The 18,462-nt window shown below is 39.2% G+C and overlaps 1 protein-coding gene across 4 annotated transcripts in view; it reads left to right on the top strand.

Annotated features, from left to right (window-relative positions):
* sphkap (SPHK1 interactor, AKAP domain containing) overlaps nucleotides 1-18,462 on the top strand; it is a 141,680-nt gene that overhangs the window by 111,013 nt on the left and 12,205 nt on the right. For all 4 annotated transcript variants that reach the window (XM_088078823.1, XM_088078824.1, XM_088078822.1 and 1 more), the window contains 3 exons: nucleotides 15,603-15,662; nucleotides 16,075-16,215; nucleotides 17,178-17,448. In XM_088078823.1, the coding sequence (XP_087934949.1) occupies nucleotides 15,603-15,662; nucleotides 16,075-16,215; nucleotides 17,178-17,448 (472 nt within the window). The remainder of the gene's footprint in view (nucleotides 1-15,602; nucleotides 15,663-16,074; nucleotides 16,216-17,177; nucleotides 17,449-18,462) is intronic.

Below are 18,462 nucleotides of genomic sequence, written 5' to 3'. Positions count from 1 at the left end.
TTAATTCACAAATGATAAATCCATAAATAGTTTTTCTTCACATGTTGTCAGCTGGTGCTGATGCTGCCAGTTTGTATAATTGTTCCTCTTGCTGAGAGACATGTTTGCATTGTTGCCAGTTCTGTGAATGAGAGGAGGATTTGTGCCTTGTGCTCTGCAGTCTTGAAAATTAGTCGGAAAAGTACATTTACATAAAATCATTTCTTACAATTATTTTGCTGTTTGTAATATACCATAGGATTTTGTTGGAGTAGATGCAATAAACTACAATTGCACTTCACTGAAAGATTGTTAAAAACTCAGTTTAGTCTCAGCAGGCAATTTATTAAGGAAGATGTTTTAGGCATCTCTTTTGTGTTGATTTTGTCATGAAAAAATGACTAATTTCTGCTGTAACACAAACTCTGGAGGATTTCAGTAGTTTCACTCTCGCCTTTGATAATAAGAACTGATTGCTTGCTGCACTAAAGTCCTCCGTCTGCTCCACTTTCTGCTCTCTGGACTCTCAGCATGTCAGCTCAACTTCACATGGCCGTACATAGTTTATGCCTCTGATTTGGGTTTGACTGACAACTGGAAAACAACACAACTGTGCACATTTGTCGCTGTGGTTGTTAATGAGCCATTTCAGGCTCTCCTTGCCTTCTTTTTAAATGCATGCTGGGATAGATTTAGCAGAGATACAAATCTTGAAACACTGACAAAATCATAATTGTAATATGAGCTGACATGGAGGGGCAAACTCTTTCACATCCTGTGATCACATTTTATGATTCAAGCTACTGAGCTTTTTTTCTGTCACTATTAGGTTGCTATATATAGCTTTTAATCATGGTGCTTTCAGTCATTATGAACGCTGATCTACACAGTTTGTCAAAACTTCCTTTGCTTGCAGCATCATTTTACATTTCCGCACTTTACATGTTGTCATTACCAAAACACTTAGTGAGGAAAATGTAAAATTTTGAGGCAAATGGTGCAACAAAGAAGATAACATACTATAACTGGCTTTTAAGGGATTTCAGGGGATATATTAGCAAAAATGGTATAGAATATTTATATATTATGTTTTCATTTCTGTATAATCACCTAAAAATAAGAATCTTCATTTTTTGTTATGCAAGAAGGAGCCGTTTTTATCTACATATAGAGCAGATCCTCTTCCACAGAGTCCACCATGTTGTTCTACAGAAGCCCAGAACAGACAAACCAAACACCGGCTCTAGATAGGGCCGTTTGTGTTTTCCCATCAGCTGCCGTAGTTATCAGCCTTGGCACACAGGAGAAGTTTGAGTTTGTTGCAATCTGCAACCTCACCACAAGATGCCACTAAATCCTACACACTAGACATTTAAAAAACACACCAAAATATGTTAAAACTGAAAAAAATGATGGTAATTGTCAGCAGAAATTACTCATCTATATTCCTCCAAAAAATAACAACTGGATCTGTTAACTACTGAGCACAGAACGTATTTGGATAACTAAGGACATGGTTGGTTGTTTAGGCACTTAACTTGGGGCTTAAGAAAAAACACCAAGAGAGAAAGCAAAAAAGTGAAAGTCTTTGAGCTGTAGAGGACACATGCTTAATCCTCTCTGGCACATAAGTCTGATGTGTCACCTTTGATCACTCACTCATTGTAAACTGCAAGTTAAGAATGAATTGCATTCATGATTTACATCTGTCAGTGGCTCAAAAGCACTCTATTGAGGTACAGCAGCTGTTCATTCTTAAAGTTTATTACTTCAAATTTTAGAACAGGAATGGCCAAATATAAACTGCATCACGCTAAATAAAATGTCCTAACACTGCATTGAAGCAAGGATTTTTATACAGAAGATATACTCCGCTCAAAATCCCAACTGTGGGAGGGCCTCATTAAAGAAAGTGCCTGAAATACATAATCTGTTTTCTCTAATAACATCTGAAATGTGGTCTCTTAAAATGAATGACATATTCACCCACGCTTCAGGAACAGCCTAATGATAAGTCTGTTTTTCATCCCCTCAGGGGTGTAATCATTTTTCTCACCTTTAGCTGCACAATATCTCCTATGCTTCACTTTCTGCCATTTCTTGGGTTTTTCTGAAATTATACCTCTAGACTCTGAGAAGTGCTATCTTTGACCTACGCCTCACTGATCAGAGCCTCGGCGTACCAATCCAGCTTTAATTGCAAGAGCAGTGGGGTCAGTCTCACAGATCTGGATGAATGTTGGTCTTAAAAGTAATCTTCCCACAGAGAGATGCTGAAACAAGCAGTAATAATCACTTTCTCTGCAGACTAAAAGATGACTTTTAGCTTTAAGGGAAGGCAATCTCTCAACCTGTACTGGACAGATTGTCACTGAATTTGGTAAAGACATTCATGTTCCCTGGGGTGAAATGGACTAACTTTGATAATTCCTGAAAGGACCAATGTGTTGGATTTAGTGGCATCTAGTGGTGGGATTACAGATTGCAACCATCTTAAACATCTCCCACATAGTATTCATTCAGTTACAGTTACAAATCACTGTCTCTTGGACACTATTTAGCTCGTAGCAATGGTCCACTAGCCCGGCACCTGCTATTGTGTCTTTTTTTCTCTGATAATTGAAGATCCAGATGTTCAAGAGGTTTTCAACAGGAGCCAAATTATCACGAGAGGTCTCCTCCTCTCCTAAGAAATGGATCCAGTGATAAAAACCAGTTAAAGCACCGAATGAAGTACTTCGATGTTAAAAAGCTGTATTTTTCCAATGCTGTTTGGTTTGTTGCAAAAGGGCAGCTAACTATGGTGGGTGATGCAAAAACATGAAAGCGCTAATGGCCCTGTCTATAGTGTTTTCAATGGACAAGGACTGGCTTTGTATGTAGATATAAACAGCTCATTCTAAGGTAACATAAACACATCAATTCTTCTTTTCTGGTAATTATACCCCCCAATCCCTGAAGAATATGCACTTATTATATTATATTCCATTTCTGTCAATATATCCCCCAAATTCAACACACCGGACCTTTAACTTGGCTCTAGGAAAATTTCATTTTATCCAGTACTTTCACCTTTTCATCAATCTCAGCTATGCTTTTAATTTAGGGCAAATTTTCAAATGATAGCATGAGAACATGCTAAGCTTGGATAGTAAACACGATACAAATATATCTGCTAAACATCAGCATGTAAGCTTTGTCATTTTGCAGATGTTAGCATGCTGACATTAGCATTTAGCCCAAAGTGCACCTATGCCCGTGTGCAGCTTCACAGAGCGGTTACCATGGCAGTGGACTATTAGTGTTGTTTCAGTGCTTTGTCTATTTGTCTCTCACTTCATAGCAGTTATTTTAATGGGAGGTAAATATCAGTAATTATATATGAGAAAAGGGTGATTAAATACAGCAAGCTACCATAAAAGGGTTTTCAAGCCTTATTTAAAGGATGCAGTTAAAACTTCCCACAGTTTATCCTCACAATAATGTCATTACTTGAGCAAGAGTAACTTTTTTATATTTAATTCCTGCATTATGGACTTCGGCCAATTCGTCTTATGCTGAATAAATTCCAGTAACAAGCATAGTGTTTGGACATTTTTTTTCCAAACTCCTCCCTAAAACATGTCTGAGAATCATTACCAAGGTAACAGGAATAGCAGTAATTTAGCAGAGAGCACCGTTCTCACACACTCATGTCGCACTTTCCAAGTGTGAGCATTGAATGTTCCTGAAACCCCCAGACACCAGCTGTATTATCTAGGACAAGATGTACACAGCACTCAAACAACTGTGAGTTTTATCACAGAATGTTTTCTAAATTTTTTTTATATCTGATTCAGCTCACAGTATATACTTATACTGTGATTATATGTTTTGGCAACAGTGCTTAATTATTACAGTTTGGTGGATTTTTGGAAGCCAATGGTCTGTGCATCAGCCCAACATGCCTCACCAACCATCACATTGAGTACTGTAGAGTGGATTGATGCTCTTTTCCTCATAATTTTTCACTTGAAATCCTGCTTGCAATGGCTGCCAACTTAAAAACAAAGAGACTCGCAAACATCAGTCTTTCCGCTTCCCAAACACCTACCTGAGTTTGGAATTATGCAACTGTTTTATCTTCATTGTTCTTTTGTGAAACTGAAAAGCAAAGCAGCCTCAACTTCGCAGTTTTTGTTTCAACAAGACAATGGTCATTTGTTTTCTTGACTTTGTGCATGTTTGCTATGAATCAGAGGGAAGTTTAATGCGAGTGTGAACAGATGCGGCCAGTCATCCAACAGCATCGCTCTCAGACTCTGACGTGACAGATCGCTCCTCTGACTCGCAATTCTCAATTCAGCTTTGTTGCGACCGATCAATCAAAAGGGACCATACGATGGATGACACTGTGTGAGAAATAAATTCTTCTGTCCTGGCCTGAACTGTACGGGAAGGCGGAAAGGAGGCTGAGGGTCTGGAAAATGGAGAAAAAAAGTGAAAGAGGAAAAGGTAATGAACACTGATGCAAACAGAATTGAGAAGTGTAGCCAAACAATGGCACACAAACACTGAAAACCCCGTCAGTGAGGAGTAGTACAGAAAGATGTAGACCAAAGGGTAAAGAGGAGAGGAATTTGATTAGTTTTCTTTTTGCTGACTTTGACTTTTTAAGCTTTAATGGACCAAAGTGTTGTTGGCTGTTTTATTGTAAACTGACTATAAACTTGGATATGCAAATAAAGCCTATTAATCCATTAGGTTGAGTTTTCTGCGAAATGTGTGTTCGAGGGTAAAAAGAGTCTGTGTTTACATATTCAGGAGCAGGAATAATCCAAAACAGTGAGAGCAGAAGGCCAAAAACTGTGAGCTAAATAAAAGATAAAAGCTTTGGATTTCCTGCATTTTGCTCCATCACCCACCTCTGACTGCATCATGTTGTCACCTTTGATCACTCACTCATGTTTTAATGCATGAAGTCACAGAGAAATGTCATGTTGCTGTGATAGTCACACTGAATTTCATCACACCCCTGAGAGATTTAACAGGGTAAGCATTTTGAAGAGCGAGACGGCACTTCATATTTTTTCTTTCTTGAGGCAAATAGTTAAATAATCTCTGTGCATCTGATTTAGATGTATAATGTCCTTTGATTGATCTGTGTTTCACGTGACACTTAAAGGTTAAAAAAACAGCAGTTGTTTTGTAAGAATATGTTCCAATTTTTTTAAATGCAGAAAAAGGGTTTTAGTATGCTCCCTTCTTAACATTGTCCATTCCTCTGGCTATCGGTCTCCCTGCTTTGTACCAGGAGTCCCTGGAGGCGAGTGATCCATTCATCATCCGGATTCAAACACTTCACACTCGGGTAGTGTGTTGTGTCCTGACCTGTCCCTTCCTGGCCCAGAGAGAGGGAGAACAGAATAAATATGCCATCAGGTGCAGCGGGAGCGCTGACTTACAGCAGGATCAGAGCAGGAAGATAAACCTTCTGTCTTCTCCTTTTACTTTAGACTGTCTATCTGACAGTATGAGAAACTACAGTCTTCAGTGCAGGGTTGTCCTCTAAAAATGAGACCTAAAAGCAGTAGCCCTTAGAAAGTGAATATCTGTAATTAGGAGCAAAATATGCAAAATTGGGACTCTACAGATGAGTTCATCATGCAGGCAGGGCCAGATTAATCTGTCCTGTAGCAATAATGATCTGTTGACCATGTGCATCAGAACATATTTTCACTTAGGGGTGCTGCATGTATAACTATGTATGTGCACATACTTACAGGAGCTACAAGAAAACTGCTTGAATGTGCTTTCATCGGTGGTTCCATCAGTCTAAAGAATGTGAGCTCACTTGTCTCAGATACAGTTTCTCTCAGGACTGCATGTGCTGAAATTTCTAGTATTTCATTGTAAATGATAACCTCTTTCCTGACATCTCACTCATGTCCCCCGGTCAAATCATAACATTACATCCGTTCGTTGTCCACTACATCATTAGCTGCTATAAAACGCCATCCCAGTGCTGTGCCCCTGCAGTGGAAGTCCCTTACATCAATGATATTTTATGGATCTAGAGGCTCCAAAATCAACTGTCATGGCAATTTTCCCATTTTTCTCAGCTTTTTCATCCTTTCTGCCCTTTTGATCAAATCCAGCGACCACAAAATCTCTCAAAACCTAGCTGACCTATGGATGACCCCAACGCTTGCTCTTTGACCTGGCTTAAAGACAGTATCATGTCAGATCATTTGAATAAATTTAATTCTTACATTTTAACCTTCGAAAACCTGAGAAAAATGGCTTAATTTCTCTCAAAAATATGGGAAGAAGGTAATGAGTAAGACAGGAGGAAATGACCCAAAATAACAAGAAATTAGAAAACAAAAGTGTACGAAAGTGACCTGAAACTTATTTTTTATTTTTAAAAAATAATTTTAAAAACAAAAAAAATAAGACGACAAGGCAAACAAGACTTGTAGAAGTTCTTATAATTATTCATTAGTGTGATTATAAATATGTAAATATGATCATTATAAAAACCTCTGAATTTCTTTTCTAAATTTCTTGCAATTTGTGGAACATTTCTTACCAAGTTGCTCATTGCCTTTTTTCCACAGTTTTAATAGAAATAGCATCAATATTCTCGTCATTCAAAGGTTTAAAATGTTATGTAAGAGGTTTGAACACAATACAGGGAAAGGGATGTTGCTTCAGGTTTCAAAGAATTAAACATCTTATTTTTACATTTCTGACAGGTACCTTGTCCTACAATTTTAAAAAATTAAAACAAATGTTCAGCCCATTAGTTATGGTAAAATAGCCAACTATCTACACACTGAGTTGTTCCACCCCTAGTCGATGGATGGTGCTGCATGGAATAGATCAGAGAACCATTTTAAGGCTTCAATTTAAAATCCAGTCAGTTTATCTCTATTAAAGAGCAATTTAGCAATCTGTTTTAGCTTAAACAAAACCTGTTCACAAATTATAAAGATGCACACACACACACACACACACACACACACACACAAGCAACTGTTTCAGAACACTGAACACCACAATCAGGGATATGAAAAAAGCAGTTTCACAAGGAAATTTTTTTTTAAAAATAACTAAAATAAAGGTGGAATTCTCCATTCTAGCTGCCTTTCTTTAATACCGTAGATAGGTAAAGGTACACGATAACTTTCAGTTTTAATACTAAGGTATACCGCTGCAACCCTAGTTACTAAGTGGCCATGGCCCCTTCTGCTGAAGCACAAATTTCCTATGATAGAGAAGCATTTATCGACATCAGGAAAAGTTGTGTGGGTCTTGGACTGAAAGCAGCAGACCGCGAGAGGATCTGCACCAACAGCATACGCCAACTGCCAGTCAGACTAGGAGGGAGAAACGAAACCGAAAACGCACCAAACAAAGAGAGGGAGGAGAGCCTGCATCAGGGCAAGGTTGACCCACCTTGGACTGAGAGCTGTTCCTCTACCAGGCCATCTTCTGGCTAATGCCCGGTCGCAGAAAAAAAAATGTACAAGATGCAATTGAGGCTCACTCAGCAATGGGAGATCAGAGACTGCTCTGCGCACATCTTCACAGGAACATGGCGACTCCTAACACATCCTCACTTTGGCCTGTCAGATCATATTTCTCTGCTCCTTCTGCCAACATATTGCTAGCTGATAAAAACAGTCAAACCAACATTAAAAACTGTTGGACAGTGTGGACAGATGAAGCCACAGCAGCTCTACAGGACTGTTTTGAGTGCACAGATTGGCAAATGTTTAAAGATGCTGCCACTCAAGGTAACAAGATCAATCTTGAAGGATATGCATCTTCCGTGACATCATATATCAGCAAATGTGTTGATGACGTGGTGATTAGAAAGACAGTGAGATCATTCTCCAACCAGAAAGCCTGGATGAATGGGGAGGTGAAGGCTCCTCTCACAGCAAAAAAGCTGCCTTTCAGTCAGGGGACAGAGAGGCAGAACAACAGCTACATCAGGATGCTGTTTGTTGACTTCAGGTCAACATTCAACACAATCTCTCCCATGAATCTGATTGGAATTCAGTATAACGCTCTGCAACTGGATATTGGACCTCCTCACATGTAGACCCCAGAGGGTTCAGATTGGCAGTCACACCTCCTCTACATTAGTGCTCAACACCGGAGCCCCCCAGGGCTGTGTGCCCAGTCCCCTCCTGTTCACACTGTACACCCATGACTGCACTCCCAGTCATCAGGAGAACTCTGTTGTGAAGTATGCTGATGACACCACCATCATTGGCAGTATTACAAACAATGATCAGAGTTCAAATCAACAATCTTGCAGAGTGGTGCCCAGGGAACAACCTACTGCTAAACGTCAGTGAAAACAAGGAACTGATTGTTGATTTTAGAAAGAGTGAGGCAAAGACACACACACCCCTGTCTACATAGGTGGAGCTGAGGAAGTGAGCTGGTGAAAAAGCTATACGTTCCTTGGAATAACCATTAAAGAATTTATAAATAGCGTGATAAAGTGACTGTGCATGTGAATTAATATCACAACAAATTCAATGTAGTGTGAAGTCACTCTTTTAACAGATGTCTTTGTTCATATGCACTTCCCTCTGAAGATAAAGCCAAAATGTTTATTATGATAATGACGAGCATTAAAAATGAAAACATATATTCTCCAAATGTGGAAAAAAGCACATTAAAATGTCTGCATGTTAACAACACAGAAGCTGATCAGCATTGACTGCTGCTGTCCTGTAGTGTTTCTTGTTCTCTCGTATGAACCTATTAACACGTTTTTGTCTATATTTACTGACAAATGTGTTCTCCCTTGAAAAATGTATACATTGATTGACCCATACGGTAGTGTATGCGCTCCTATATGCCTCGCTTTTAACATTTTCCATAACATATTAATTTTATTCATGTTGTGAGAAGAAGCAGAAAAGCAACGGCTTCTTGATGTTTCGTTCAGCCCGAGGCTCCAAGCTGAGCATCTCACAGCTATTCACTAATTGTGTGTGTGTGTGTGTGTACTGTTTGATATTCACTACTCATAATGCTGCATTTGTCCTGTTTCTGTGAGGAGTAGAAAGGCACAGACGTTGATAAGCGCACACTGTATAGCTTGGATAACCTTAATGTTTAGCATGTGATTTCATTATGTGGAACTTCTTCCTGTGCTTTGTGAACAGTCGCTGTTTTGCATTTTATCAGCACGTACTTAAATTTATGAACACAAAATAAGTTTATAGTCATCAGCATGTGAGAGCAGCATGCCTTTCTTGTTTCTACAACAGCACTGTGTTGCTTGTAGGTCACCTCACAAAATTAATATGGCAGAGTCACTGAGCCTTAATGTTGTCACCCCCCCACCAAACTTCATTTGAATTACATTGAACTTAGAATGGATAATAATTAAAGTTGCCAACCACTGAGATAAGTCACAACACTTCACAATTGTGGGGGCCTTATTTAGTTTCATAACCTCAGAGTGAGAGTAAACCTCTATTTTTGCAGCAGCATTTTCATTTTACATAGACCTTCACAGGGGTTGTGGTGAAAGGCAGCAACTAAAATTTGTTCAAATAGCCATATTTTATTATTGCATTTTGGAAGAAAGACCACACCAACAAAACAAGTGAACTGTACATAAAGGACTAAATGTGCAGTGTGACCAAAAGGAAAAAAATGTGTTTCAAGTCTTGATAAAGAGCAAAAAAAGAGCCACAGTTTAAGGAAAAGAGGGAGGCAGAAGGAGTAAGAGCAGCAGCTGTGTGTGGGAGGATCAGAGTAGTGAGCAGAGAGGAAGGGCTGCTGAGGAGGAGTGAAGCTTTGATGGACAAAAGAGACTAAAAGGTTTGTAATGGTTTACTGTATTGACCACGTCTGTGCACATAGTGTTGTATTGAAACTGTGGCCCAGTATCTGCACAAGCTCCAGTTGGCGAAGTGTGTGTGTGTGTGTGTGTGTGTGTGTGCGTGTGCGTGTGTGTGTGTGTGTGTGTGTGTGTGTGTGTGTGTGTGTAGTAGTAGGAAGAGAGAATTCTGCCATCATGACAGTTTTGTACATCCAAGGCCAAATGGGATTTTATGCATAAGTAAGTTGGGACAATTGAACCCTTGTGTGTGTGGGTATGTGTCCGCATTGTTAGTCTCAGACACACACACACACACGACCTCCAACAATAAAAAGTGGCATCACTTTTCCTGAAGTGATATTGCTGAATACTGACAACCAAATCAGTTTTTTATGGTAATACAATGTCTGCATTATTAGGATTAATTTATGGCCAATGCACTCATTGATATTGGATTATACTCATCCTATGACATATGTATATGAAAATATTATGCAACAGAGGAGAAAGACAGTGAAAGACAGTTGTTTAACCAATCAAGCACAAGGTTAATAATGTAGGTAATTGCTGGGTGTTGGTGGGTAATCCTCATTTAAAATGTATTTTGTCTGTCTTACATAGAAAATAGAGTAAAGGCCCAGACACACCAAACCAACATAATAGACCTACTAGCAGCAAAGCTGACTGATTCGTCTTCTCATGTTGTCTGTGTCACGGCAAAAGAATTGCAAATTAACACACCGCAAATGCTACAACCAGCAGCCAACCAGCAAGTTGGTTTCTGCTTAAAAGCTAAATGGCTAAAGAAAACTTTCTGACCTTATATAACAAGTCTGTTTTGATCTCACTCCTCCTTGACTTAAGGCCTTTGTTTTACTTTCTTCAATTCTGTTTCTCTTCCTTTGTGCTCAATTAAACCGTCAATCAGATTCTGAATTGGAGGTAAAAAAGCTGGTGACGGCCGACATTGGCCAATGGTGTGGGACACATGACAGTGACTATGGTGACAGATACTCACCAACGGGCCAACACTGACCGACAGCCGACCATCAAAGCTGCTGAACTGCACAACATAGACACACACATAAACACTTGGCATGACATGACTGAATTGATTAAATCAATAATAACATAAAAAAAACAATAGTTGCACTTAATAAAACCAGGTAAAATCAGGCTAGTTTTCAGTATTCTGGTCCCTGAGTCAAAGTGACTTACTGCTTTTTAAGTATCTTTATGAAGGATGGAATGAATGAGTTGCCGGTTTAATCTATAGTTTTCCATCTCTGTTTTAATTGAGCGTAATCCATCTGTTCATGAAAACTGTGTCACACAGTTGAAAGCTTGGACAGAGAAAAGTTAGGAAATGGACCTTGGGGGAGAATTTTCAAGGTCAAGAATGAAGTCTCCAAATTTAATCATAACCAGCAATAACACTGACGTGACAAAACTGCAGCATTTAACCTCCCTATATTAACGGGAACAAAAATACCATGGCAAGTGACCTATATGTTCTTTTCCCTTACAGGTATTTTTAAACTTAAACATGCTATATTACACTGCTGTCCTTGAGGCTGCTTCCAGATTTCCCTTCTGGTTATTGCTGCCCAGTTTGGTCTAAGCAGTCCATCAGCACAGGTGGTCAAAGTCACCCTGAGTTACGCTTTGGTTGGCTGGACTGATGTAAAGCACAGCTGTAGAGTTGCATGGGTTGGGCAAATGGTGAAGCAAGAAGACACCAGGATCTCTGCTGCATGTTGACACAACATGAGGCTGTGTGTATTGCATCAGTTGTTTGTTTAAACAGCTTTAAAGTTATATATGTAATATATGTTATTGCAAAGCAGGAAGTATCATGGTCTTGTACTGTAATCACAAGTAATCACAAGGATGTTTGATTTTCAGCCCTTACCGCAATCCTTAACCTTAAAGGGGACCTATTATGTTTTTCCTAATTTTGTAAAGGCTACCGGGTGAAGGCCAGTGAAGATGGTGAATACTGATAGACAGTAAAAGAAAATACTGTTGCTTTTTTTTTTAATATTAAAGCAGGTAAATATGTTCTAAATAAAAGTATAAACCTTGCAATGAGCATAATTGGTCCCCTTTAAAGTGTGTGTAATAATTACTTTTACAGTGGACCACTTGTGTGTGAATGGGGTAGCTTGTAACACTGTATCCAGGGCTCTGCAAGCTTTACAGTGTCTTTCAGTTGATTGGTTTTCTGACCTGCAACTTACCTACTTTGACTCAACTCACCACTCACATAGTGTTTTTTCCAGATACAGCAGGCAATAAAGCTGCTGTTTCGGCAACATGCTCCAAAAAACAACCATGTGCTACCTGCTCGGCACCACACAGCAAACAGACAGAGTTAGCGAATGGCTGGTGAACATAGTGGAACGTTTTGCAGCTGAAAAGCCCGATATTTCTCTTAGGAGTTGGTGGAGGTCAAACATAGAGTTCAACCGAGAGTGAATATCAATCCTAGATTCATCAGGCGGACAAAGACATGACTGCAAATTAATTCTAGCATGTGCTTAATCTGTAGCAATTTGTTGGCTAACAGATTACAGTTTATTTATGCTTTCCCCAAGTGGCTTAACAGTAGTTTAAAGCAGGTTTAACTGTGTAGTTTAACTTAAACTTAAAATTTAAAAAAGAACATCAGTCAACGCTACTTCTCCTAACATTGTTGTGACTGGCTGTCTCTCTTCCCTGGAGCACTTTTTAAGCCCCTGAGTGTATCACTAGACTTCTACAGTATCAATTTATCCCCACATCAAACTATCACTTTCACCCTCTTTATATTCCTTAACTGTTGTTTACCTGGTCAGACCTTTCGAGACAGGCTGACGCACAAGCACTCTGTCATCTAGTATGTCTATGAAAAACTGATAGAATCAGAGCGTGTCCCTGGGCTCGTCTCACACATGGACACAGAGATGACTAGACGGTCCTCTGCTTCCCAAATTTAGAACAACTGCCTCTCGGCTCTCACCGTCTGATGGGGTTAAATTGCTTCGACCCCTCTCAAGGACGAAATCACGGATCACTTGCCTCGCCTTTTGTCAAAACTGTGTGTTACTTGTAGGAGATGTGTTGGCAGGTGGGGTAAGGTGTCTTTCTCCGGGATGATTTCCAGTATCGGTGCAAGTGAATATTGCTGAGTTGCTCCAGCGCAGGGGCGCCAAACCTCTTATTTTTATGTTTTTATTTGAAACAGAAATGTAAAATTTAGTTTGATACCAAATTAGAACTCCATGCTTGTTCATGTGAAAGCCATAAGGCGATTCTTTTTTTCGTAGCATATTACCATTTATATAAAGGACAAACAGATACAGAACAAAAAGAAATCATAATTGTATCATTATTATAATTATAATATATTAAAATATACCATTATTCCAAGTATATTGTCACCAACACAAACAATAGCATGTAAGAACTCTGCAAAATGATTAAAAACAGAATTTAAAGGCCATATTTTTTATCGCAATGGGTCAACAAATGGGAATATCAAGCTATTGTATTTGGTTTCAGTAAATGGTGTAGAATAATGTCAGGTCTTATGTGTGTGTTATTGACATTTAACAGCTATTCTGACAAAAAGGTCCTCATCATGCTCACTAAACTGATCCAAACAACGACAAGCAAGTGGACAAACTGTTTTGAGTAGATTGCTGTTATTTTGAAAGAAAACTAACAAAGGAGTTCTTGGTATTCAGATAAATGTTATAGGTGACACACGTGGTGCATGAAGGGCAGAGGAGAGAAAAAAATGTAGGGTTTGATCAGGGCGAGACGGGAAAACCTTTTCAAATATTCTGTCATTGTCTGCTATGATTGACTTCTCATTTTTTATACTTGACTGACTCCATTTTCAAGTGCCAATTTTCATCACATTAGACTTAATAGTTTGGAAAATATTGTGTTTGACTGGAGAATGGCAGGTTAGAGGCGAGGGGGAAATTGGTCTGTTTTGAATGTGCCGCATTAGCGCTGCAGCTGAAGGATATTTTGTTGTTTCCTGGTACTGCTCCTTCCTAAATTAAGCATTTACTTAAATGAAATAAACCAAGATTGTCTTCTAAAGCAGTGGTGGGTCACGGTATAAAAATGGATTGTCAATCCATTCTGAATGGACTGCAAGCGACTCTCGAATGTGTCAATACAGTCAATATCTAACACAGAGCTTTTATTTTGAAGTGCCAATTCTGTTTATTATTGCAGTTTATTTTATTTCTCTGATTTCCAAGCCAACATGTTGTTTGCATTTTGTGAAACAGAATTGAATATGTGGTAATTTAAATGTGGACCATGAACTTATGACCAATTAAAAATCTGGACCCTGTGACTGGACCGCTTGAGAATCACTTGACTCTTGCCCAGAAATCACAATTTTCTGCATTTTGGAGAAATTTTATGCACTAAACCATAGTGTAAATGTCTATAATTTTGTCAAAACAAAAGCCCACTGCTACTTACATGAATTTATTGGGGGAGAACAGTGCACATGTTCTAAATCCTGAGGAGGAGGTGTCCCAGGCTCCCCCTCTCAAAATATACGCCACTGAGTATATTGACCTATTTATTGCAGCAGCTCTTTGCTTCAGTCTCAGACTTGCAGTGAGAAAACAGCCAGACATGACATGGTTATAGAAAAAGAAATAGTAAGGTGTACACAGTATGCAAAGATTGATGTTGGATCTATTGTGGATTCCATACCTTGACATGATTTTTTGAGAACAAATCCTGTTGAATGCAACACAGATAAAAAGGATGAAAATCATGGAAAGTATATGCTATCTCAAAAGCGCTGAGGCTGTTTAGAATCCTAGCCCGATGAAACAAGCGTGTCTCAGGCAGTTCAAGGGAAATCATATCACGCAGCGATATGTGTCGAAATGTGAATATTTGAAACTATATATATTTTTTGCAGGTTTAGAGAGGAGAGAGGGGAAGGGGGAAAGATAGCAGCAGGCAGAGCGGATATTGAGATGGCAGAGTTAAAAGAGAAACAGCGGGATCCAACCTGTGCGTGTTTTGCATTGAAAAGATCAAGACTGTCTCAATGACTCATGTCGGGTTTGATTTGTAAAAACAAGCACGGTAACATTTAGTTAGGCATATTTAAAAATGCATGTGCTCGTGACTGAGACTCAAATATGTCACTTCTCCCAAAGCACAGAGACATGCAGTTGGTGACGTACTCTATCCTTTTAGCCACACAATACTAACTTGGCTCTGCCAGCGTAGATGAGAGGCTGTGTGCTGTTGAGTCAAACAGCAGCCGGCGAGCAGTCCCAGGCTGCCAGCTCTGACACGAGGACTCCATCACACACCATTAAACCTGCAGCCAGAGGCGAAGGTGGGTTAAAGGGGAGGAGAAGGAGGCAGAGGGTGTGACAGAGATGCAGTGAAGGAGTGGGGACAAAAAAGAGAGACAGAGATGGAAAGCAAATGACTGCTGTTGTACATCCGCTGTTAGCAGCCCCTGAGAGACAAGAAAGTCTTCTTACAAAGAGATCTGCCACTGAGAGACAGTGCCTTACAGTGGTTGTTCAGACCTGCCAGACTGCTGCTGTAGTTGAGTCACTCAGAAGAGGTTTCATTCTGTCTGTTTTGTTGGATAGTGCAGTTGAAAAGGTACTGCAGTAACTTTCCCTTTATAGTACTTTCACATCTTGGACACTTCTCACCCTACTTTTGTTCAGCTTCTTTAGCATATTCTTTGTGTTAACACTGTCACTCTTATGTGTTGTCTTCTTTTTGTCTCTCTTAGATCTGTTTTGTCAATCTCGACCCTCAGAAAACGGACTATCGAGATGACAAAAGCATCAAGGTGAGCAGAGTTCTCTCCTTCCTCTCATCTCTTCTCTGTCCTACCCACTTTTCATCTACCAGAAAGTCTGTTATCTGTATTTACATATAATCACTGGTTCAATGGCCATGAATTCATAATCATTACCCAGAATTAGAGGGTTGATTTGATTAGATAATATGTTTTTCAGCCTTTTGCAGCTGGTGGTGGCATGGTGAGCAATCTATAAGCATTACATGGCTAAAAAAAATTATAATTATGTGTTTCTGAGATGAAACCACAGAGAACACATTTTGTCCACTTTTGAAGTTGATTAGATATATATATATATATATATATATATATATATATATATATATATATATATATATATATATATATATATATATTTGAGAATGTAGCATTGTCTCTGTGCTCGGCATGTCTTCTGCAGAAATTGGCATCGGTGTCTCCAGATCTGCCAAAGCTTGCTGAATTACTGACTGTCCACCAGCCGAAAGAAAATGAGATCCTGCTGCTCGGTGGCCTTGAAGCTTCAGATACTTGCCAAACACGACCGCTCTCTCCCTCTCAGGTGAGTTTCTGGTGATGTCTTCAATTCTATGCAAGTATTTTCAGCCCTTGAATTCAATGTCTGGGAAAGCGAGACAGAGAGTGCAAGCTGCTCTTCTGTACAGCAGCGTTGTACAATTAGATGTAAACCTTTTATGCTTGGAAAAATCCAATGGAGGAACCTCATCCATTTTACCAAGTAATTTTCCCTCATTCACTCCAATAAAAAACATTTCATCCTCCATAGCACAGAACCTTGTGTTTCAAACCAACAACAGTGGATGACTTTTATGAAAAACATTTTATATTTTCTGTTTCACTTTTTTAAGCTCACCAAATACATCATTGTATAAAACCACTGCTCAATCAATACATGGCCTGAGGAGCCTGCACAAACAACAAAACTTGCATGAGTGGACCTAATGAGGTATTGAATTAAAAGAAGAAAAACAGGCATGAGATCAACATAAATTCACAGTGTATCAAGGTTTCAGATATGTATAATATTATATCTCTTATTGTGTTACTGTATGTATTGTCCAATGTGTGTTCATGCATGTTTGTTGTTTGCATGCACAGGCTTGCAGGTCATTAAAAAGTCTTAAAATGTCCTAAATTTGATTGTAGAAGTATTAGGCATTAAAAATTATTTTACTTTTACTTACATAATGTAGTTTGTGGCAAGTGTTGCATTTCTTGCCAAGTTTGTCATTGCCTTTTCCCCCTTTGTTCTTGTAAGATATCAAACCAATCTCCTCATGTTTCAAAGAGCTAAATAGCTTGTAAAAGACATCTGAGCACTGATGTCAATCCAGATTACAGAGGGCTAAAGATAATTTCAAAAAGGTCTTAAAAAGGCATTAAATGTAAGTGCCTGATACCTGTAGACCCCCGGATGTAGAACTTTGTTTATTCATGGCTAGTGTGTATTTATGTCTCTCTTTGTGCACATGCATAATAGGTATCTGTCCATGTTTCATTCAGGGTGGGCAGCAGCAACAAAGAAGTTCAGGTGTGTGCCTGGTTCAGTGTTCAGGGCAGAGACGCTCCACCCAACCGGGCAACATCATCTTTGAGATCAACAAGTTTCTGATTGGTCTGCAGTGGGGAAAAGAGCGACAGCTTCAGCAAGGCCGAGCAGCCCGGCAGCGGGTCGATGATGACACCAATCGCTCCATCTCGTCCATAGAAGAAGACTTCTTGACTGCATCAGAGCATCTTGGAGATGACAGTGAGGATGATGGTTTTAGAAATGGTGAGCTGAAATACCTCCACCGTAGAGGTTTTGTTTTCAGACACATTTGTTGGTTGGGTATCTGAATCCAATATAGCATAGTAGCACACAGTGTTCCTGTGATACATTTGCATTGACTCACAGCCCGAGTCACCACCTGTCCATTTAAATAGAAAAATTACCGCATACTGTGCAGCATCAAGTAGCTGTTTCAAAACATGTTTTGATGTGATGTGTCGGCGTCTTTCACAAGCAACTGAGAAAAAAGGTAGACCTGAAAATGATAGATGTTTGATGGGTGACCTCTACCTCATGTGTTCTTTAAAAGCTTAAAAAACAGACACACTACCGTTATCCACATCCATATGAAAGTATGTCCTCTTCTCCTTCATTGGGATGTTGCTTTTTTCTATTTCTTGTAACCACGATGTTTACAGTGCTTGTAGTGTTGAGGCATGACTGGCTCACTGTTGGTTAAGACTTTGCCTATCAAATAGAGATAGCAGTGTGAGTGATGGTAGTCCTACTGTGCCACTTCTCACACAGATACTGTGGAATTTTAAGTCTAGCAAAATGCGTTCAAAGTATGATACTGTGAAAAGCCGTATCGACAAAGTTAAAAAAAATATGTTAAGAACTGTTACATTATTTATGACATCGAACTAGAACTCAGTATTTTATAGTATTTGTCATTATCGAGTGGATGTCAAATTTAAAAACAAATAATGAGTTCAATTATTTCTGCATTTCCTTCTGAGGTTGCAGCAACACCGCAGAGGCAGTTGTGTAGCAAGCACTGAAATATTTTTATAGTGTTTGAGAATGTATAACACAAGAAGAAAATATGTATTTACTGCCTTTGTGCTACCATGCTACCACGGTGATGAATGACATATGTTAGAGAATAATTCTCTTGAATTTTGTCAAAGGGGAAACTGAATGGGTCAAACAAGACATAACATGGCTTCAGTGAAGGGTAAAACAGGATAATTTTCTGCTTTTACTGTGACACTTTGGAAACTGATGGAGCTGCTT

The sequence above is a fragment of the Plectropomus leopardus genome, chromosome 6, assembly GCF_026936395.1.
Source record: "Plectropomus leopardus strain MGB_pleo_1.0 chromosome 6, ASM2693639v1, whole genome shotgun sequence".
Lineage (NCBI taxonomy): Eukaryota > Metazoa > Chordata > Actinopteri > Perciformes > Serranidae > Plectropomus > Plectropomus leopardus.
This window is presented reverse-complemented; position numbering and strand designations above follow the sequence as displayed.